This window comes from Dendropsophus ebraccatus, chromosome 15, assembly GCF_027789765.1.
Source record: "Dendropsophus ebraccatus isolate aDenEbr1 chromosome 15, aDenEbr1.pat, whole genome shotgun sequence".
Classification (NCBI taxonomy): domain Eukaryota; kingdom Metazoa; phylum Chordata; class Amphibia; order Anura; family Hylidae; genus Dendropsophus; species Dendropsophus ebraccatus.
The window spans coordinates 15,829,849-15,852,877 of NC_091468.1; the positions used below are offsets into that span (position 1 = coordinate 15,829,849).

General features: G+C 43.4%; 1 protein-coding gene across 3 annotated transcripts in view; it reads left to right on the forward strand.

The window, feature by feature from the left end:
- EML4 (EMAP like 4) overlaps positions 1-23,029 on the forward strand; it is a 131,156-nt gene that overhangs the window by 37,393 nt on the left and 70,734 nt on the right. Inside the window, exon 1 of one of the 3 annotated variants that reach the window (XM_069955265.1) lies at positions 2,074-2,298. The exons of the other annotated variants lie outside the window; for them this stretch is intronic. Coding sequence (XP_069811366.1) covers positions 2,274-2,298 — 25 coding nt within the window. The 5' untranslated portion in view covers positions 2,074-2,273. Of the gene's footprint in view, positions 1-2,073; positions 2,299-23,029 lie in introns of those variants that run through there. 3 annotated transcript variants of the gene reach the window in all.

Sequence of the window (23,029 nt, forward strand, 5' to 3'; positions counted from 1 at the left end):
GTTTATTCCTGGGTAGAGATGAGTGAAACTAGAGTAGGTTTACTCATCTCTACTCCTGAGGCCTAACTTGTTTTAAATGGGTACTATCACTTTAAGGAGAGACATCCAAAAGTTTTGATCAGTTGGTGTCTTGACTGATCACAAAAGCTACCCTGTGGTTTCTGTCCTTGTATTGGGCGCATGTTACCGGCGATTTTGGATGGAGTCCTGTTGCAGGTGTCGGTGTAACGTGACAGTACCTCTCCTGATTATATGGTAAGCCGCTCATGGGGACTCGGTTTGCTGACGTCTGTGCTGGATTCACAATCCTTTAGCATTTCAGGCTTGTTTGCCTTCTGGCACTTTTTATTGAATTGCTTTATAAAGTATTGTACTGACACGAGGAGCGACGCGAGGACACCGAATCTGCTCTTTACCCCTGAGTGAGGAGACAGAGTTATGAGGAATTCTCTCCTCTGAATGTAAATGTGACAGTTTAATGCCATTTGTTCCATTCTTTAGATGCTTGCATGCTAGCACAGGACTCTACTACTTTTATAGCTTCCCCCCCCCCCCTTCCCAAGTTCACATATGTTGGAAATGCTGCAGTTTCTCCATAGAGAATTAATGGCGCTCTATTCAGCCAGAAAGTCATGGTCCCCATTTTTGAGGTCGCCATTTTGTTCGAGCTGTTCCCCATTTTGTAAGGTTCAAACCCTTATCCCCCATCCATAGTTTTTAAGTTGTTTAACCCTTTAAGGACCGAACCCAAAATGACCCAGTGGACCGCGCAAATTTTCATTTTTGTGTTTCCGTTTTTCCCTCCTCCCCTTCTAAGAACTCTAGCACTTTCATTTTTCTATCTACAGGGCCATGTGGGGGCTTGATTTTTATAGCAATAGTTGTACTGTGTAATGGAGTCTTTAATTTTACCATAACATGTATGATGGAACCCCAAAATTATTATTTATGAAGAAATAAATTGGTGTAAAAAAAGAATGCAATATGGTAACTTTTGGGGGGTTCCTGTGTCTACGTAATGCAGTATACGGTAAAAGCGACATGGTACCATTATTCTATAGGTCAGTACGAACACAACCACATGCAGGTTTACACAGATTATACTGTATCTATATAAATCTATATATATATATATATATATATATATATATATATATATATATATATATATATATAAAATTTTTTTTTTTTTTTTTTTTTTTTCTTATACAATTTAAGTATTCATTAAATGGCTGTATTGTGACGCTTATAACGGTTTTAGTTTTTTACTACTTTTGCTGCTCTGGACAGTTCCTGACATGGACAGAGGTGGCAGTAGAGAGCACTGTGCCAAACTGGAAAGAATTATACCACTTCCTGCAGGCCACGCAGCAGCTTTTAAGTATGGGAAGACTTGATATTTTTAAATAGAAGTAAATTACTAATCAATATAACTTTTAGGACACCAGTTCATTTTAAAGAATTCTTTTTTGCTGGAATACCTCTTTAGGGTGGACAATTACATTAAAGGCAACTTCCACCTTTTTAAAATGTGGTGGATAATTTGTGATAAGATGTTGCAACAGCTGAAGAGCCTCAGGCTGGAGAACTTTCTCATGATATGATTGGAGTTATAGTCTTGCGAAAGTCAATAAGCTACTGGTCGGGTATCGGTGAGCCAGCAGCGTGCAGCCAGTTTCCTCTCCTGCTGCCGCCTTTTTCTTCTACACCTGGCTTCCCATTGTTGTGTCACACACGAGAACAGGAAGCTGGGGGGGGGGGGGTGCATAGGAACACATGCAGATATGAAACCTCTCGGACACATGGCTCTCACTGTACTATGGGCACATTTATCTCCTAACCGAGGAATCACTTTAAATTCCCTCCCATTATTGCAGCGCCGCATTCACCCTCCCTATCGATCCATACTCTCCAGTCTCTACCTTCTCCTCAGGTCGGCTTGTACCTTTAAGACCTATTTGAAGTTCAGGAAGCCTTGTTTGCAGAGCAGCATCACGTGACGTGCGCCCGTCAGGTTTCTTTAGCAGACACGCCTCTCCATTTAGTAGTTTTCAATTATTCACATGTAACCTTTGCTCGCTGCAGCAGCTTCACCTCCTGCACACAGCCCCGGAGTACTTCTTTAAGAGGGACCTATTCTTAGTCGGAGTGGATGCTGAGCTCCAGACGCCTAACACACAGGAATTGCCAATAGGCTCAAATAACATTTAAAGGAGTAATACGCTGTCAACAGGATATCTACCTTTTTTTCTTCTTAAATACTTTCAGCGCTAATGGATTCTGCAAACCCGCTCTGCAGTAAGTACATGACAATTAGCAGCTTTTTTTTGCCTTTCAGTGTAATTATACAAATTATACACTTTGGTTTCTTTAGCTCATCATTTTTGTGTGTATCATTACGGAATTACTTCAGTCCTAGTAAATTGCTACTCACCGCCACCATAAGTGCTTAAAGGGGCAGTTCAGAATTTGAAAGAAGGGCTGCTTCCCTATCCCCCACCCCCTAAGAAATGGCGACACTCTTGAATTGAGGCTGTTCCTGGTATTACAGCCCATCCTGATCCATATCAATGATGCTGAGCTGCAATAACAAACGCTACCATAGTCAAGAGTGGTGCTAATCTATATATAATGTGTGTGTGTGTGTGTATATACACGGCGGTGGTGGTGGCTGGGAACAGGACCCTGCCAATATAATATTGAGAACCTATCATGTGGATAGGTGATCAGTTTTGTAAGGCTGGATAACTCCATAAAAGTGATATGACTATAATTCAGGAGTAGGTAACCTCTGTTATCAAGCTGTTGCAAAACTACAACTCCCATCATGCCTGGACAGCTAAAGCTTTGGCTGTCCATGCATGATGGGAGTGGTAGTTTTGCACCACATGGAGTGCCAAGGTTCCCTACCCCTGAACTAAAGCTGTCTTCATTTTGACCCTACACCGCCAAACAGCTCCTTATATCTTCCCTACCTGCCCCCCTTTTGCATGTAACCTTGAGAAAGGAGGAAAGATAGACGTTAGCGACACTCACATCGAGATTTCTAGGATTTGCCGGGTGTTTGGATGAGTGTTGTTCCTATCGCCAGTCCTGGTCATTCACAGTGATTTCTGACTTTGTGCAATGTCATCATAGCATGTGTCGGCGATGATCCATTTACGGCTGATGGCCTATACAGATTAGGTCCGAGGTAAAGAAAGGAAGGAGGATGAAGGGCTGAGACATGTGGGAGCCCCGCACATGGGAATCCCGCCACTACTTCTCGCATGTCTGAAATAGAAGTGCAACTCTATGATGTCTGTATAGGTATATTCTCCTTTACAGCGGATTTTTATGCAGTGGGAATGAATGTATATAAATCACAGCCAAGGTGTTGTAACCAACTATACCATGGAGGGAGGGGGGGGGGGGTATAAACCACATTTCTGTACAGCTACATCTCTGGTATCTGGTGAACTGGTATCAGAAAATTACACATTTGTAAATTATTTCTATTTAACAATCTTATCAGCTGCTGTATGTCCTGCAGGAGGTGGTGTATTTTCTCCAGTCTGACACAGTGGACTCTCTGCTGCCACCTCTGTCCATGTCAGGAACTGTCCAGAGCAGGAACTGTCCAGAGCAGGAGAGGTTTTTCCATGGGAATTTGCTGCTGCTCTGGACAGTTCCTGACATAAACAGAGGTGGCAGCAGAGAGCACTGTGTGAGACTGGAAAGAATACACCACTTCCTACAGGACATACAGTAGCTGATAAGTACTGGAAGACTGGAGATTTAGAAGTAAAAGCAGATTAAAATTCTATATATTTTTTTTTTCTGAAACCAGTTGATTTTAAAGAAGAAAAAAGAAACTTTAAAGCCTTTAGGGTGCGTTCACACCTACAGGATCCGCAGCAGATCCGCAGCAGATTTGATGTTGCAGATTTGATGCTGTGTTCAGTTATTTAAATGAAATCTGATCCGCAGCAGAAAATACGCTGCGGATCCGGTAAGTGTGAACGTACCCTTAAAGAGGATTTCCTATCTCCTAATGTGATAGTATATCTCGAGGGCATGAGTGTGCAACCTGCATCCCTCCTGCTGCTGCTGCAAAACTACAATTCCCATAATGCCTGATGAGCTATAGGGTGTCCAGACATGATGGGATTTGTTGTGCACCCTTTCGCTGACTCGTCAGGCCCCCACTGATCCTGAGCGGGGACTGCAGCACCCTGCACAGCTAGTGGCCACGTCCTGGAAATACACTTGATGATCGACAGGGATCTGAAGTTGGGGGCTTCCACAGATATCTGTATTCATGTATACAATAAAAGCTTCCTGGGTCCCTAGGAGCGGAGATGTGATGTAATGTAGTAACCAGCGGGCGGGCACAGAGATTTTCTTGAGCTTCCTGCCAGTAATCCTATTGTAGAGTATTAGTCAGCCCTTACCCTGCCTGAATTGGCTGATAGCAGAGAACAGTAGCTGACCTTTTACATGCCGTCACCAGGCTGACTCTGTAATGTCTGGATGTGTCTTTGATCCCCCAACAAAGACGTTCTGTTCTATCAAAGAGTAAAACATGAATGGATCTGTGTGGTGACAGACAATGAGGCACAATAGATGGCATTCATATAGGCATGTCTGTGGAGTCTGGCATAGGGAGGAGATGGTAACTGGCAGTCAGATGGACTTTTTGGCATTAGTATTACCAATTTGTAGTGCAGTGGGAGGGCCCGATGTGAAAATGTGCGCTCTCCTGTTGTAATAGAATGGCTTTTTATAACATAGACTTAAAGGGGTTGTCCAGCGAAAATCTTTTTTTTTTTTTTTTTTTTTTTTCTTTCAAATCAACTGATATCAGAAATTTATATAGATTTGTAATTCACTTCTATTAAAAAAATCTCAAGTCTTCCCATACTTATTAGCTGATGTATGTCCTGCAGGAAATGTTTTATTTTCAGTCTGACACAGTGCTCTCTGCTGACATTTCTGGAGGAGACAGGAACTGTTCAGAGAAGGAGGAAGAGTTGGGGATGGGGAGTTCCTGTCTCGGCCAGAGATGTTAGCAGAGAGCACTGTGTCACACTGGTAATAAAACATTTTCTCTGGACAACCCCTTTAAACTGGTAATCTGGAGATTTTTTTTTTTTTTTTTTTAAATAAACTGGTCTGTTATACACATTTGTAAATTTTATTTAATTCCCTTTCTTGCAATACTTATCAGGTGCTGTATGTCCTGCAGTAAGTCATGTATTTCCAGTCTGACACAGTGCTCTCTGCTGCCATCACTGCCTGTGTCAGGAACTGTCCAGAGCAGGAGAGGTTTTCTATGGGGATTTGCTCCTGCTTTGGACAGTTCCTGACATGGACAGAGGTGGCAGCAGAGAGCACTGTGCCAGACTGGAAAGAATACACCACTTCCTGCAGTACATACAGCAGCTATTTTTTAAATCAAAGTTATTTACGAATCTGTATAGCTTTCCGACACCACATTTTTTTAGGATTTAATTTAACATACAATCCTCAGGGTAGACCAGTGATGGCTGACCTTGACACTCCAGCTGTTGCAAAACTACAATTCCTATCATGCCTGAACAACCAAAGATATAGCTTTAGCTGCCCAGGTATGATGGGAATTGTAGTTTTGGAACAGCTGAAGTGTCAGGGTTAGCCATCACTGGGGTAGACTATCATACGCAGTGAACCAAACTACTCTGTACATTGTGTAGTAGCCATGCTGGGTTGCAGTAACCAGGTGATTAGATAGTGGTGGTCCATCCCAGAAAGCCAAAGGGATTCTATCAAGATTATAAATCTTTACCAATTGATCAGTCTGACTGTGGGAACGGGTATCCCTTGTTCCTGTCGTGAATAAGACAGTGTATGCTTTGCTGCCACTCCACTTACTATGTATAATGCTATGTACAGTATGTTCCAAAATCTTTTACAACTTGTACATATACAGTAGTGTTAGTGCACCCGGATCACATGGAAGGTCCCCCCACCCCCTGCTTGTACTCCTCTACCCAGCAGTTGGCACTATCTGCAGAGTCTGGCACATCCATGAAATCCATCTGTGCCATATAATACTTCATTTCCCCCCCAATAGCTATGCCAATCCCTGCAGCTCACCCCTGTGAGGGTTTTCTGCTAGGATGACCCCTTTTAAGCAGTTTTTGGCTGCAGATTTTTTTCTTTTACTTCTTAGGATAAAGCTTTTTTTTTTTTTTTTTTTTTTTTTTACGATGTCTTTTCCACTCAGATGAGACATTTTATAAGAGTCTCGGATCCAGCATTTCCAGCTTAACCTTTGGCAGAATCCTATATGTTCTGCAAGATGTCTACAGCTCATTCCCACAGTAATAGGATTTGTTTCCAGGCCGTTGTATGACCGGTAACCCGGTCAGTCTGCTGGAAGGGGTTCTAAGGCAATAGCGGTCCCCCCCCCACCCGTTCCCTGTATCCACGAAAAGCCCCCGCCGGCTGGGAGAATGTTCGGCACAATGAAACTTCACATGACCTGACGCCAGAGCACAGAAATATTATAGGTATCCTGAGAAGAGCCGCACCACGGCCACGAGTGCAGCAGGGAGACATGGATAAGGCCATCTGGCCCTGGAATGTGGGGGAGTGGTCCCAGGTTTAAGCAGGCGATGATGGCACGGCTATTTAAAGACCATTCCAGGCAAGCTATGCCCTGAGCCGCATTTCTCAGATTGGTTTAATAACTTCTATACTGTGAGAGCGGAATGCCGCTTCTGCTGAATGTTTTATGACATAAGCCATATTTGTCATTCTCCGCTGGGGTCTGAACAGAGAAACAGCATGTATGGGGCTCAGAATGTCTGCAAACACATTGCTACAATGAAACTTAAAGGGATTGTCCAGGATTAGAAAGACATGGCTGCTTTCTTCTAGAAACAGCACCACTCCTGATTTGGGTGAGCGGTTTTGCAGCTCTCTTCCATTGAAGTGAATAAAACTGAATACCGCACATAACCTGGGGACAGGGAAGATTACACAGTGAGAGCTGTTTGAAAGCCCAAAGAGGTCAGTCCTGACTGTCAGAGGAGATAGCCCTGTGATGTAGCTGTAAATTAACGCTTTGTTGTCCTGTTTTGGTGCCTCATCTCTCTCCACCCCTCCCCTCTCCATAGAAAACTATGAAGACGGGGGAGACCTTCAAACAGCTTTTTTATTATAAAAAAAGCATTTTGCAGCTAATAAACCCAATTACAAAGTTTCTTAAAATCGCCTGTACTATTGATTTCTACAAAAAAAAAAAAAATAATAATTAAACGACAATGACACTTTAAAGAGCATGCTCAAATCAGATTGCTCAGCACTTAAATGCGGTTGGATGAAGTTGGATTCAGCGCGGGAAAACGTGGACTAGAGATTAGCGCAACTGGCACATGCTCAACTTCTGATCGGTTGAAATTTGAATACCGGTGGCTGGAGAAGTTGGATGCAGCTCTGGAAAACATGGTTACAACCTATGGCTTTATCTGTTTTCCCAGACACCATAGGGCTGCATCCAACTTCAGTCACCGGTATTCAAATACCAAGCGATCCGATTTGAGCATGCTCTAGTTGCGCTCCTCTCCAGACAGTATTGTATATTTTTCCAGTTCAGGAAAAACTGCACCTAAGGCTGTGTTCCCATCTGTACCTGAGCTCTGACAGTGCTATGCCACAGATTAAATATATCAGGATCCAAATTTGTTTAGACTAGTCAAATACTGCCAAACCAAAACCAGATGGACCCTAATAAAGCCAGCTTTGACTGTCCAGGCAACAGCCGGGGAGTTACAGGTTCCCCTGTCACTGGTTTAAGGTATTCATTGAACATATACATTTGAGTGCCCTCTAATCTTCTGCTTGGTTTTTCAGAGATGAAGATTTTTAGTTAGTTTGCATTAATGATGCCCCGCAAGTTTTTTTTATTTATTTTTTTAATTTTAGAATTAAATCTTTTGGGCTGGAAGTCAAAGCTAGATCAAAGTGTTGTGTATAGACCGTTTAATAGTGGTAATTGACGCAAGTGTCCAGAAGGCAGACTTTCTTATGGTCACTTTACACGGAGCGATTTTCGTTGAAATTTTCACAACAACGATCGCATTTAAACGATAATCGGCTCGTGTAAACACTGCGTACGATCAAGCGAGGAGCGATAAATCGTTTGTGATCTTACAACCTGTTCTAAAATCGTTGTTGGTCATTCGCAGTCTTTCAACGATTCACCCTCACCCTGTGTGTGAGAGAGGCTTAAGCGATCTTAAAACGATCGTAATAATACATTTTTTTTAAACAATATATTCCATCTAAACACATTGTTACGTAAAAATCGTTAATTGTTTGATCTCTCTCAGCATTTGATTACTGATGGCTGAAGGTGGATGCAGCCTGTAAAATTGCTTGTGGTTGTGGATCTGCGACCACAGACAATTTTAGGGACCATTGAAGTGAATGCAGCCATTCACATGATCTGTGCCGCGATCCGCACTGCGAAAAAATAGAACATGTCCTAGTGCTGATCGTCGTACGGATAAACCCCATCACCTTGTCCGTGCCAGGCGGCGGGTGGGCTCCAGCTAGGAGATTAATGCCGCATTTCTCCTCCGGATCGCAGCACGGATCGTGTGAATGAGCCCTCAGGGTGTCCAGGAAAACATGGATACAGCCTATGGCCTGTTGCTTGAACCATGTTTTCCAGGCAGCCTTAGGGCAGCAACTTCAGCCCCCTGTAATCAAATGGCGAGAGTTCGGGAAACCTTTGCTCTTCTCTAGAGGCCACTTTCAAATTCATATGTGACAGGGGTAAGTTCAAGGAGTAGGCGGCGCTTAGATGTAGAGTTGGAGCATATACACCATTAGACCTTGTTACAAAGTACATTTCCAGTATTGATGTCAATCAAGCTGGGTTTTTTTTCCTAGATCTTTTCCAGACTCTCTGCACAGGGCACCCATGGTGTCATTGTCTGTCTAGTCTACTCTGGGGGCTCCAGTATCTTTGCCTTGTGTACTTCTCAGGAATAAGGAGTGGTCTGCTCTTAAGGAGGATGAGGTTTAAGCCTCCGACCTCGCTCTAAATCCCGCTGTTTGCCTTTTGTAATCTTGTCAAGTAAATTCCTCTATGAGCTGCAGGCCATAAATACTGGTATGTCAGCCGTCTGGGGAGGGGATTAGGGGCCATGTACAGCCGCATCTTCCCTAATAATTATTCTGCTACTCGTCTCCTGTATTTTCTTTCCCCTATGGCAGTCATTCATTCATTTTTTTTTTTACACTACATTACTATTGATGAATACATTTACTTGTTTTACTCCTAATAGGTTATTGTGGGATTAACTTAGTAAGGATTTCAAGGAGATCTCATTGGAGTAAATTACGGACAGCCTAACGCATAGCTTCACCTGTATGTGCCATGAGACCACGATAGTCATCTGTTACCCGGTCTCAGCTGCGCCGTGTACAGCACCCTAAGGATTTTCTGATGTAATCGCTCTAACAGCAATTGTTATGGGAATTGGGCCGCACACCCAGGATTCACCGCCAGGTTTTGCTGTGGGTTCAGCATTGAATATCTCAATTGCGTGTTATGGAAAGGGTCCAGATGGCATGATACAGATCTTATAATCTACAGCACATTATAGCCTGCGAGTCTGGATCTGCATGTTAGGACGTATTCACATGTGCCAAGATTGTTGCTGTACACTGATGTCCACAAGCACCATTCCAGTACATAGGACAGATCTGCCCCATGCGTATATATATACAGATTTAGAATGCAGAAAACTGGTGTCGTATTAATCAAAGGGGTTTATCCAAGATTAAGAAATCATAGTTGCTTACTTCCAGAAACAGCGCCGCTCATGTTTGTGTATGGTATTACAGCTCAGTTCCTTGTAATAGAAGTACGCAAAACAAAAAGACAGGGGAAGACAGCAGCTGTGTGTGTGTGTTTATGATCTTGGATATCTCAAGAATATAAATGATTAGCTATCCTTAGTATCTAATAGACAGGGGTCCAGTCACCAGGATAGAGGTCTGGATGGGGGGGACTGTAGAAGTGGCTGAGCATGCATGCTGCAACTTCATTCACTATCTATGGGACTGCTGAAAATAGCAAAGGGCTTTGCATGAAAGTCTGAAAGTCAGGCCCCTACCCATCGGGTATTTAGCAGATCTCCTCTTTATAGTTTGCCCACAGGCTGCAGTTTGTTTCATGGTGTAATGCTGATTTTTCACCTGTGGGGGCACTGCAGATGAATTAAACAGTTATTGGATTCTCTACAGCAGGAATGTTTCTAGTATCTCTATTAGTATCTCTATTGGATCTCTTATGAATTCATCCTACTCGGTAAACATCCCCCAGTATATCTAAACAGGAAGCGGGACTGCGGCTTTTGGAGTAATATTTTACGACAGTCACTGTTTAGGTTGGCTTTAGTCCCCCCCCCCCTCGTTTTTTTTAAATTGAGGATATGTCCCAATATAAGTCATCTCCTGACAGCTACTGACAGCCACTCTCTGCCATGAAAGATGACGGGTAGCATCCTGCTGATGGTGCCGGAGCCCAGGGTCTAGGTAGTGCCATCCGAGCTCTTTTCAGTGCTTGAGAAGTGACTGTCCACTGATAGAGAATTGTTGGTCATAAACATATTTATGGTGGCATAACAGTAGATGGGGTCATGTCGCTGCAGGATTGCAGTAATTACACATGGGACTGTTTTAGTATATAAACCTGAATCGCCTAAACCAGTCTCTGCCAGCCAGCAGGGTCTAGCAGATCAGAGGTTCCTCAGATTGTCACTTTTACAGTCGAGATGGCAGAATAGCTTCATCCTGTTAAGACACAACCTGTCACCACTCCTGACCTGTCTGTCCTAGTAACTACTTGTATTGCTCATGTAATAACCATTCTAGGGCATCTTTTCTTATAGTTCTGTGATGTGGTGATGACTCTATAACCAACTGGGTGTTACCAGCTGTGGGTTGTGTCCCCACTCTTGGCTCTGATTGGATAGTGTCAGACCGTGCAGGTTCACGCCCCCAATCTGTAACGCCCAGTTGGTTGAGTTATACTTTTCTAGTAAGAATAACAGAAACTGCACAGAGGTTTAATAAGTGACCCAGAATTATTTCAGAATGTGGCCTTAAAGTGACTGACTGACAGATTAGATCCAGTTGACTTGTATGGGCGAAAACTGTTGTCCAATCGTTCGTTTATTGAAGGTGTATAGGCATCTTTATGCTTTAAAGGGAATATGTCACTAGCAAATTAGTGAATTGTTTTTGTTAAACATTTTTTAAGAATTTTTGATACCTTTTTTTTTTCTAGTTTATCTGTTCTATCTTATAAAATCTTGAAATCCTGCAGTTTTCATTCTCACCACTAGGGCTAAAAAGCTGAGACTTTCAGTTGTGTCTGTGGTGATAAGAGGGGGCTGCTGTAAAGTGTTCTTTACATCAGTATATAGGAGAGACTATAGCAGCTCCCTGTGCACTGACCTCCTCAAAGGTCACAGAGGGAGCTCAGTAATGTTTCACATTTTTATCTCAAAGGGATAGAGCCAGTCTATTGTCTATGTCCGCGAGTCTTGCTGTAAAGCATGGCACTAAATGCTGTTAAAAACAGCCCAGGAAATATGGCAGCCCCCATAACAATGTACAAAAAGTGAAATAAGTTTTAAAATCTAAAAGAAAATGTCAGTGATGCATGGCCTTTAAAATGGTGTCCCCAGATGCTCCTTTGTGAGCAGAGGAAGCAAGCCACTGCCAGCCACCTCCAGCAGCTTTACTGGAGGTGGCTGATCTTTCTCTCTTCAGATCGCGGATATTGGGATGCCACCATACATCACCGTATTTATACTCTTGTGGGATTTTTTTTTATTATAAGTTAAAGTGTCACTGTCATCATAGAAAACTTTTGACATGTCACGGAGAGACGTCAAAAGTTTTGATCGGTCCGGGTCTGAGTGTTTAGACCTGTACCAATTTAGAGAAAACCACGGTAAGGTGTCGATCAGCCGTCATGCACAATGTACAGCGTAACAGAAACCGGTGTGTGTAATAAGTGTCATTTCCTCTCTGTAATCTACCTTTTTATCTTAGTGCAGCCCAATTGTTTGGTTAGGCACACATGAAGGTAGTGTGGTACCAGTGCGGTTCTGGCAACTCTCGGACCTGATAGGAAGACTCTGCAATCGTGCTCTTGAAATCCTCAGGTCTTTGTAAATAGTACGTTCCGTTCCAGCAGGTCACGTAAGGACACGGCACTATACAACCCCAGCCGAGTGTGCAGCTCTCACCTCCCTGCACTTGTCTGGGGTTCCTTCCTGCCTTTTTATGATATGATTACTATCATTTCACATTTTCAAGGAAACGCTCAAGACGTCTATAAATTCACCCAGACCTAAGCGTTGTGCTGCTGCGGATAAATTGGACTGCGTTCTACTCCTAGGTTTATAAATGATAACCTGCTCTCTGTTCTGATGAGATCAGCAGGACGTTAACCCTACAGTCTCTTACTTGCTCTACTACTTAACAGTTAAGTGACTGACAGGAAGTCCTAGAGAGCCGCCCCCGGTCATCCCTTCATCTCTCCTACATCCTGTTTATAGAACATAATTACATGATATTGTGAGATACCAAGAGCGCTAAATTATAAATATTGTCGGCCATTCATCCATTTACACATGTACAAGACCCTCTAGTCCAGGGATGGGGAACCTTCGGCCCTCATGACGTTGCAAAACTTCAATTTTTGACTGTCCAGGCATGATGGGAATTGTAGTTTTGCAACAGCTGGAGGGGCGAAAGTTTCCCATCCCTGCTCTAGTCTCTAAACGCCTGGAGGAAACTCTTTACAGAAATTATTATGGAGTCTCCCACGGTGTCTGTTTTGTGTTCGGTGTCATGTGAGAATGGATGTCTTTATGAGCTGGATAGTGAAATGCATGCAACCTCTCTCCACCTATGGAGGATAGACTAAGAGACAGTATGTGGAATAACTTTCTTCCAGAAGAAGGATGACTGTCTAGGGCCACCTATTAGATACCTAGTACATACCCCCCTCTAAGTGCCTGTCCAACCTTGTATCATGCCTTGCAACATGACCACTCAAGCCAGTTGTCCATCTGTAGGTATCTGGTTTGGGGTACTTGCCCATCATCTCTACAGAGTAGGCTATTTGCTGCATGGACATTTCTGGAGGGGGGGCAGGGGGACAAAAGAAAAAAGAAACTGCCTCTCTAGTGCCACCTAGAGGTAGTTACTGTGTAAGTCAGGGATGGGGAACCTTCGGCCCTCCAGCTGTTGCAAAACTACAATTTCCATCATGCCTGGACAGCCGAAGCTTTAGCTTCGGCTGTCCAGGCATGATGGGAATTGTAGTTTTGCAACAGCTGGAAGGCCGAAGGTTCCCCATCCCTGGTGTAAGTCAATGTCTGACAAACCTTGCAAAAGGCCTTTTAAATGTCAAAGGGTGTAGCTACCTGTAGGTGGTACTAGAGACCTTTTTTTTTTTTTTTTTTGTTCTGTAGGGAAGCTAATCTGAATATTTTCCTGTGTCGCATTGCCCTTGAAATCCATACCATACTTGAATCTCATTAATAAGAATCACTCACATCCACAATGTATAGCCATTTGAAACAGAAACCTCCAAATCTTTTAGGGTACAAACACACACCATATACGCAGCAGATACGCAGCAGATCTGCAGCAGATTTGATGGTGCAGATTTGATGCTGTGTTCAGTTATTTAGATATAATCTGCTGCGTATCTGCTGCGTATTGCAGCAGTAAATACGCTGCGTATACTGTGTGTTTGTACCCTTATAGTGAATTTCTGTGCTATCCTTATGGACGCAGCTCCTGTCCCACCCGCAGTTCTCGTCAGACTAGAAGTAGTATTAGTTTTTGATTTGACACATCTGAGGTCATGCTGGGGTTTGCGGCTATAATATGGGACCAGGCTGTATTAAACTGATTAAAAACTGGCCTTTGCCAGTGAATGGGGACCTCCCAAAACCGAGAAGGCAAGAGATGGTCTTCTTTGGCTTCTGGAAGATACAGCTAGCCACATGTTCTTCCTACAGTGGCCACTACAGTAGAAACTGAATATTACAAAGAGCCCATTGAAATAAACCTGCCATTGTGCATCCACCAAAGTGGAAACTGAACCCTTTTTCTGAACTCATGCTGATAGAGAAGGCGTAGGCTAGTGCAAGGAGCCAATCGTCCATGTCCACTCAAGTCTCCAAAACTCGGGTACCAGCTGAAGGGCCCCCCCCCCCCCCTAACAATTATCGGCCTTCGGCTAAAATCTCCACTGGAGAATGCGATTTCTTGATTTTAGTCTCCCAACCAATCTTGTCACCCAGTAAAGACAGTGGGAGGACGACTTGACCATTTATAGGGTCATGCTACTCATTCGCCACTCCTTCATTATGACCCGGCTGGCCCTGTATCTATTACTCTGATATATATGCAGCCGCTTCTCCCCCCCCCCCCCCCCCCCCCCCCCCCCCAAGCCATAAGGGCCTTGGCTTATTCCTCCCCCCAGCGTGCTCGGTTTACTTAACAAAATATTTCTCACCCTTTCTGTAGGGTCGGATTAGTGGAACGTCTTCACTGAAAGATTTTTTTTTTTTTTTTTCTCCCTCTAAACCAGTTTACTCTGCACCCAATATCACAGTAAGAAAGTATGCCCAAGAAGAAAAGCAGATTTGTTATCACTGCAAGAACGTGGCAGAAGCCATATTGACTGAGGACAGGTCTGAGTCCCCCCCCCCTCGGTGTCCTCGTGTTCATCCTGAGGATGTTGCTGGCAGGGAGGCTGTGTACACACAACATACAGGCATTATTAATGGGAGGGGAACGTCTGTGTGTACAGAGTATTACAGGCCATGGGAAAATAACACGAGGAATAGATCTCACTCCAGTGTGCCGCGAAGGCTGCAACATTTCATACCCTGTACATAGAATTTTCTTTTTTTAGTGTTAACCTTCACATATGAGTTGGTGTATTGCCATCTCATTATCATTTTTCTCTTTCAAAACTAGTGTCAGAAAGTTATACAGATTTGTAACTTCTGTTTAAAGAATCTCATGCCTTCCAGTGCTTTTCAGCTGCTGTATGTCCTGCAGGAAGTTCTTTACTAATCTTACAAGTATAACTATATTAGCTGAGATGGGAATACCCCTTTAAAGAGCCACTTTTATTGTCCTGGAATAGAAACAAATTGGTAGCAGATTGAAATCTAATAGTTGTAATGTAGGCGGAAAATCCTTCTCCTCCTGAGCGGTATGACCTCATCACTCGGTAGAAGTCTTCAGGCTGTTTGTGTTTTCCATCCATAATTGATATGAACGTGTGTCCTGGATTACATAGAAGTGATGTTGGGGCCCCCGCAGCGCCGCTTCATCACACCGGGGTCCACCTGCTGCTTTGTTTGGTAAAGGAAGATGCACGTGTTTTCCAGATGACATCTGATGGAACATCCTGTTTTGCACTTGTTTTCTCAAGGACTGACAGGTAGTGTCTTCATGCCTATAGTACATATACAATCATGTAAATTTTTAGGATCTAAGTGTCTTAAGTGACGGCTGCTACAGCAGGTAATTAAATATTTTGCTTTTTTATTTTTTTTGGGCCTCATTTGTGGGTATGTAATTTTTCCCTCTATGTCCTCTTACTACTTCCTGGTTGAGCAGTTGCTCAGTAATACAATTCTTAGAATGCATTGCTTTCCTCGCTTCATGTCTGCCATCCCATCCTTTCCTACACCCCTCCCACAGCCTTCCTGCCAGCTTTCCACCCGGAGTATTTTTTGAACATTTCAGTACTCAACAGACTATTGCTCTGCGGTCACTGAATCTGCAGAACGTGCTGTATTCATACCTTATCTGCTTCTCTGCCTGTAGCATTATTTAGCACAAGGCAGCATGATATAAACCCATGTCCTCCTTCCTTAAATGTCCCAGTAAAGAGAAAGTTATGTCTTAGGAAAGGATATAACATAGGAAATCCCACGAACAGTAAAAAACGTCAGCCAGACGGGGGTGGATGAGAAAAAAAGTCAACTCAGCTGTCCTCGTACCTCCGATGTGTCGCTCCATGGGTTCTATTCATCTTCGCTGGCTGTCGTTCTCTACAGGAAACCAGCAGCAACATCATAGCCTGGCTGAGTGATTGCCCACTCAGCCAGTCAGTGACGGGTTCAGTTTCCCACCCCAGTCACTGATCGGCTGGGCGGGCATCCAGGCCATGACATTGCTGCTAGTGGAGCTGCAGGAACCCGGCTGATGTGAATGGGATCCAGGAGCAGTGCTACAGAGGCATGGGATGGGTGAGTTAAGGCGGTCAATCAAACAATAGATGTAGTTGTGCTGTAGTTTGACATGTCTATGAGGAATCTGGCAAAATATCGATTATATACAAAGGGTAAAACTGGCTGTGTAGATCCATGACCTAGTAGACATGCGTAGATGTGAAAATCTGCACTGAAGAAATTCAATTTACCTGTATTAACACACTCTTACCTATAATCCGCACCAACATATGTCACTTTAGATCAGGGATGGGGAACCTTCGGCCCTCCAGCTGTTGCAAAACTACAATTCCCATCATGCCTGGACAGCCAAAGGCTGTCCAGGCATGATGGGAATTATAGTTTTGCAATAGCTGGAGGGCCGAAGGTTCCCCATCCCTGCTTTAGTGGGAAAAATGACTTCATTGCCATTCTTTTTGGTGTAAGAACAGGTGGGGATAGCTTTAGTGGCTGAACATTATAGGATAGTGAAAATAAGGCACGTTTTTCTTTCTCATTGAGCTTTGGACAACTAGAAAAACATAAACCATTGGATTAAAACACCAACTTGAGTGGAACATATGTCTGTAGAGAGTAGACTGGTAGATGTTAGATTTCAGTTGCCCGTTCCGTTTTTGGAGACATAAGCACGGCCATAGCAGTCATTCAGTCGCCTACTAGAGATGAACATGAAGCACACTTGGGTTTATCCAAACCTGTACGCCCTGCATTTGACTACCGGTGACTGGAGTCGTTGGATACAGATGGTTGATTTAATCTGTTGTGCGACCATTTGAAGTTACCTGCTGCATATCTTCCCGTCTAAATAGGGAATGTTTGGATAATGGTTTATGCAAATGGATGTATAAATGATCCGGTGATTGTGTAGCTCAGGGATACTCCCAGAGGAAGTTAAACAGGCTTGTAAATTACTACTGTTTAAAAATCTCCAATCTACCAGTACTTATCAGCTACTGTATGTCCTGCAGGAAGTGGTGCATTCTTTCCAGTCTGACACAGTGCTCTCTGCTGCCACCTTGAGTCGTCTATGGAGCCGTACAGTTTATACAGGTGCTGGAGCCGTACAGTTTATACAGGTGCTGGAGCCGTACAGTTCATACAGGTGCTGCCACCTTGAGTCGTCTATGGAGCCGTACAGTCTATATTTGAGCAGCAGCTGAGCTGATACACATGTACGGGTAGCTTTTTAGTAAAGATACTTGACAGTAAACATATAATAAAGTTTCCTTTTGCAGGGACCCCCAGTGATCAACTCTCAAGTGATTTCTCTGCAGTGCCACCACTGGGGAAATGAAGAATTACATTTTTCATTAACATTAATGACAGGACAGGTCCTCCAGAGCAAGGGAAGCTCTGTTGCAATTCCATAAAATGAAAATCCTTAGCAAAGAATTCCTTAGAAGCATGTAAAAGTTTTTCAGAACCCCCTTTAAATGGATATTCCACTCAAACATAACTTTTGATGTGTTGCTACCCATAGTGAAACGAATAATTCCTTCCATCCTTGTTATCTATTCAGTCTCCTTCCCCCAGTTCTGAGGTGCTACATTCTGCTGGAAATTAAAAAAAAAAAAAAACCTGTATAAGCCTTTCTGTATCACCCCTCCTCCCCCTCCCTTCTGAGGCGGCTGATGTTAACAAAACCCTGGCAGGCTGTATCTGCAACTTTGTAGTTTTTTTTGTAATGCTGGGAGGGTTATTCGGAGGTCAAGTTGCTGATGAACTCACTGTGATTAACCCTCTGCAACATCTACAATGTTGCAGATAAAGCCTGCCAGGGACTTGTTTACATCAGCTGTCTCAGGAGGGAGGGGGAGACAGAGAAAAGCTCACATACAGGTTTCTGTGTTTTCAGAACTGGGGGAAGGAGACGGAATAGATAATAAAGTAAGGAAGGAATTGTTAGTCTCACCATGGGCAGCAACATGTCAAAAGTTTGCGTGCAATACCCCTTTAAGGATCAGTGACAATTTCTCAATACTTTTTGTAACTTCAAGGATCCGACCTTGCAAGGTTTATCAGCTGCGGTCATAATTTCCGCACCGTCACCGTTTGGTGGGTTAAGGGTTAAGCGAATGTTTTTGTTTGCAGCTTATGAAATCCTTTAAATGTTTTCTCGGCCTGCTTTCTGCGAGACTTGCAGGAGCGGCAGCGCTCAGCACCGCGGGCTGTTTTTCTTCATGTCTCTCACTCCCAGGAGGATTGGTGAGACAATGGGCAGGGCCAGATTTTAATCATTATTGAGGGAAGAAAAAAAAAAACGTAACGTGTTGCTTTTCTTTCACTTCATCTGAGATTTGTTGACAAAGGAGAAGAGCGAGGAGCTGCCAAGAGCGCGCGGCCCTGCTCGCTGCCAGGGTGCCTCTTAAAACTTACAATATCTCCTTGGCAGGCGTTTTCTAAGAAAATAATGGTGTGAATTATATGGAAAATTGCCTGGTCCGGGGCTGAGCGGAGGAGGCTGTGTTACTGGGCTGCGAAATGAATTATATAACTAGTGTGTGCATCTCATCTGACAGGAGATTCCATTCTATTCATAGCTGGCGAATCTTCTTACAAACATGTACACAAATAATTTCTACGCTTCAGTCGGAAAGGCCTGCGTTTAAAGGGTCTGGACCATGTAGCACTGTGGCTGTACTAGTGGGAACACTTTATGGCTTTGCGTCACATAGGGGAGCGGACTAAGTTGGTCTGGTACATTGTTCCCCAACCTGTTGCTTTGTAGCTGTTGCAAAACTACAACATCCATCATGCCGTGACCACCTTTGGCGGTGGTGGTGCCCTTTAGTAATGAAGAAATAGTCCACCTTCACCCCATTCTCCAATGGCAGGTATTTAAGCACTGTACACGACTGCTGCCGTCACTCCCATAGATGATGAATTAAATGGTTGTCACATAGTTGCACCATCATTCGCACAGAGCAGCCTGTTATAACTCTTCTTTGGTCGCTGGAGGTCAGACCCCCACAGATCACACATTTAGGAGATATGTGCTTTTTGTCAACTCCCCATTTAAAGGGGTTGTCCAGGAATAAAGTGACTTTCTTTTAAGTGCCACCCTTGTCCTCAGGGTGAGTGTGTGTGGTATTACTTTTCAGGAAGACGGTGCTACAAAACCCGCAACCAAACTTAAGACAGGAGAGGTGCTGTTTCTGAGGGAAAGTGGCCATGTTTTTCTAAGCCTCCACCTTAGGCTATGCTCACACTATGTAAAAACGACTGTATTTCAGAACGACGGCTGCTGTTTGCACAATAGCAGTTATGAAATTCGGCCATTGTTTTTACATAGTGTGAACATAGCCTAATAACTTTATTTCTAAGCCTGGATATCAACTTTAATGGCGTTGGCCATGAATATTAAAACATGACCACTTTGTCAGCAACAGTGCCACTCCCGACCATAGGTTGTGTAGGGCATTGCATCTCTGTGTTGTGTGTTTTGTTTTTTTTGTTTTTAAATTTTGGACAGCCCCATTTTAAAATTAAACCTTTGAGATGTCACAAGGGGGTTTCAGACCCCTCCTGATCACTGGGATGAGCCTGTAGAGTTTTGCTGTCCCTGTCTGATTGCATAAGACTGGCTCCATAGATTCCCAAGTGATTCTGGGAAAGACGCACTAAACTACATGATTCTTTGGCTCTAGCTAGCAAATGGTGGGGGTCAAAGTCTGGCAAAAATTTTTATGAAAGTATTGAATTGCCCCCAAAAAGTTATACGAATCACTAATATACACTTTTATTACGGGAAATGCTTATAAAGTGCTTTTTTCCCTGCACTTACTGCTGTATCAAGGCTTCGCTTCCTGGATAGCATGGTGATGTCACTTCCTGGATAGCATGGTGATGTCACTTCCTGGATAACATGGTGATGTCAGGACCCGACTCCCAGAGCTGTGCCGGCTGTTGCTGCTGGAGAGGATGATGGCAGTGGGATGCTCAGTGTCCATCCAATGCCCTGTGTCCCTCAGTGTCCCCCTGCCATCATCCTCTCCAGCAGCCACAGTCCGCACAGCTCTGGGAGACATCACCATGTTATCAGGAAGTGACATCACCATGTTATCAGGAAGTGACATCACCATGTTATCCAGGAAGTGACATCACCATGTTATCCAGGAAGTGAAGCCTTGATGCAGTAGTAAGTGCAAGGAAAACAGCACTTTATGTGCATTTTCTGTAATTTATATTGGTGAATTGTATAACTTTTGGGAGGCAATACAATACTTCAATAAAACTTTTTGTCGGACTTCCCCTTTAAGTAAAAGTAATGCTTTATAATATATCCAGTGATTCATTCTGTTTTACATTGGGCTGAATATGGTGCCCCAAAAAGTAGTAGATTTCCCTTTTATTTCATGAACTACCTTGTTTGCTCAATAGACTATAAGTCAAATCGGCATTGATTGGACAGTAAATAGTCTTGCAGAATGGTGACGCCCAGTTGTCAGTCAGTACTTTTCATGGAGTGGGACACAGCACAATGCATAGACCTCAGAAAAGGTGCCCCAGCGGTTTTTTTTTTTCACCCTCAGGAATACAAGTCTGCTGACTGGTCTCATTTTTAGCATCCACATGCCATCTATTTGCTGCGACATGCTCGCTCTGCTTTCTTGCAGATGGTTTCCTTTTACAGTTATTGGATTTCTCCTTCCTTGCACTTCATAATTGCATGCCGGTAAATGGTTACACATGGAGGTCTGAGTAAGAATGGCGATGTGTCCTATGCTGCGGTTGTCGTTCTGTGTCTTGGACCTAGATCGAGAGAGAGAGGCGCAAACTTCATAGTTTTGGCAAGAGTCGTGACCACCGCCAGTTGTCACGATTTTTTTCCCCTTTTTTTTTTTATTTGTTTTTCTCCTAAGAGAGAAATTGCTTGAACTTAGTTGGGGTCTGGGTGCTATGACCCCTCTGAGCCATGAGGAAGTGTTGCTTCTCTCTGCAATCTCCTTGCATGCTTAAGGGAATGTTTTAGAAAATTACTTATTGTTTTAAATCTTTTTTTTTTTGGCAATATATTTTTTGGGCATTTTTGGTGACAATTTTCCATGTTTCTATCTATATTATAAAATAATCCTGAGATCTTGCAGTTTTTATTCTCACCACTGGGTGAGACTTCCTGTTGTGTCTGTGGTGATAAGAGGAGACTGCTGTAAAGTGATCTGTACAGTATTACAGCGTCATGTGACACCAGTAGATAGAGGAGACAATACAAGCTCTGTGAAATGACCTTTTGGTTAGGCTGGGTTCACACTACGTTTTTGCAATCCGTTTTTTGCAAAAGAAGGTATGTGTGTGCATCCGTTTTGATCCGTTTTTCCATTTAATTCCATTATGAAAAAGAGGATCAAAACGTTCACAAAAAACGTAGTCTACCTAATTTTTTTGTCCGTTAAAAAAAAATGGATTTTTTTTTTTTTTTATATATAATGGAATTCAATGGAAAAACTGATGCAGACACATCCGTTTTTTGCAAAAAAAATGGATAAAAAAACCGATTTCAAAACGTAGTGTGAACCCAGCCTTATGCTCAGTAATGTATCCATTCATCTCAAGTGGACAGCCTAGGCAATATGCCGTCCCCATAACAATGTTCAAAAAGTGAAATAAATGTAAAAAAGTCAGAAAATAAGAACAAATTAGAATAAAAGAACAAGTTTTAGCATCTAAATTCTTTATACTTCATGGCTGTATATGAGCTTTAGTTTTTCGCCCTGGACGTGCTTGTATTGCATACGGATTGTGCTGCAGTTTCACTGTGGGATTTACCCCTATAAAGAGTGAAAATCGGCTACTTTTCTGCAGCGCAATGACTTTCTAAGACTCTACAGTATATGGCGTCGATTTTAAAACTATAGCTGCAACACATCTGGAAGGAGCTATGTTTTCCTCTTAAGATGTAGCGCCCACTGTTATTGTTGGTGTCTAAAGGCGGCCCGGGGGGGGGGGGGGGGAGTAGGGGTAGGCTCCCGGCCTCCTACTCATACATGAGATGTATATCCGCAGCACTGACCTGAGGAGGTATTTGGGAATGTACAAATAATTCCGTATATAACCTCCAATTGCTCAGGGATTGTTTTGACATCTAACTGGATTCCTGCTGCCAGCTGGTTGTAAAAAGCAGATACCAAACAGAGAACACATGGAGATTTCATCCAGCGCTGGACTGCACCATTCTGTGAGGCGGGGAGGAGAACCATTATACTGCCCGCTCCTCTGCGTAGAAAAGATGTGCTAGAACTTGTCACACAGGCCGACCAGGAGTTCTGACGGTAGAAGACCCCCCCACACCACCACTTAAGCCTCGTAAATTCATAAAAGCCCTTGAGTCGTCCTTTTTGTCAAGTTGAAAATGTTTTTCGCTCAGTTCTTAAATCTAAGAAAGCTGTTTGTTACCTGTAAGAATGCCACTACATCTCCCAAAGGGGTTGTCACACAGCTTTCCCAGACTCCTGTAAGGAAAATAAAAATCTACAGTGGTCAGGACATAAACTGTTCTAGCGGGTGTATTGGCTGTCCCCTTCCTCAAAGTAGATTTTTCTAGAGTTGAGCAAACTTTAAGCACGCTCAGGTTCATCCAAACCCGATTATGTGGCATTTGATTGTAGAATTTATCATTATACCCTTATTGTGACTTTGTGCCCACAATCTGCCCCCCCCCCCCCCCCCTCCCAAACCGCTTGTACCTTCAGATAGCTGCTTTTATTCCA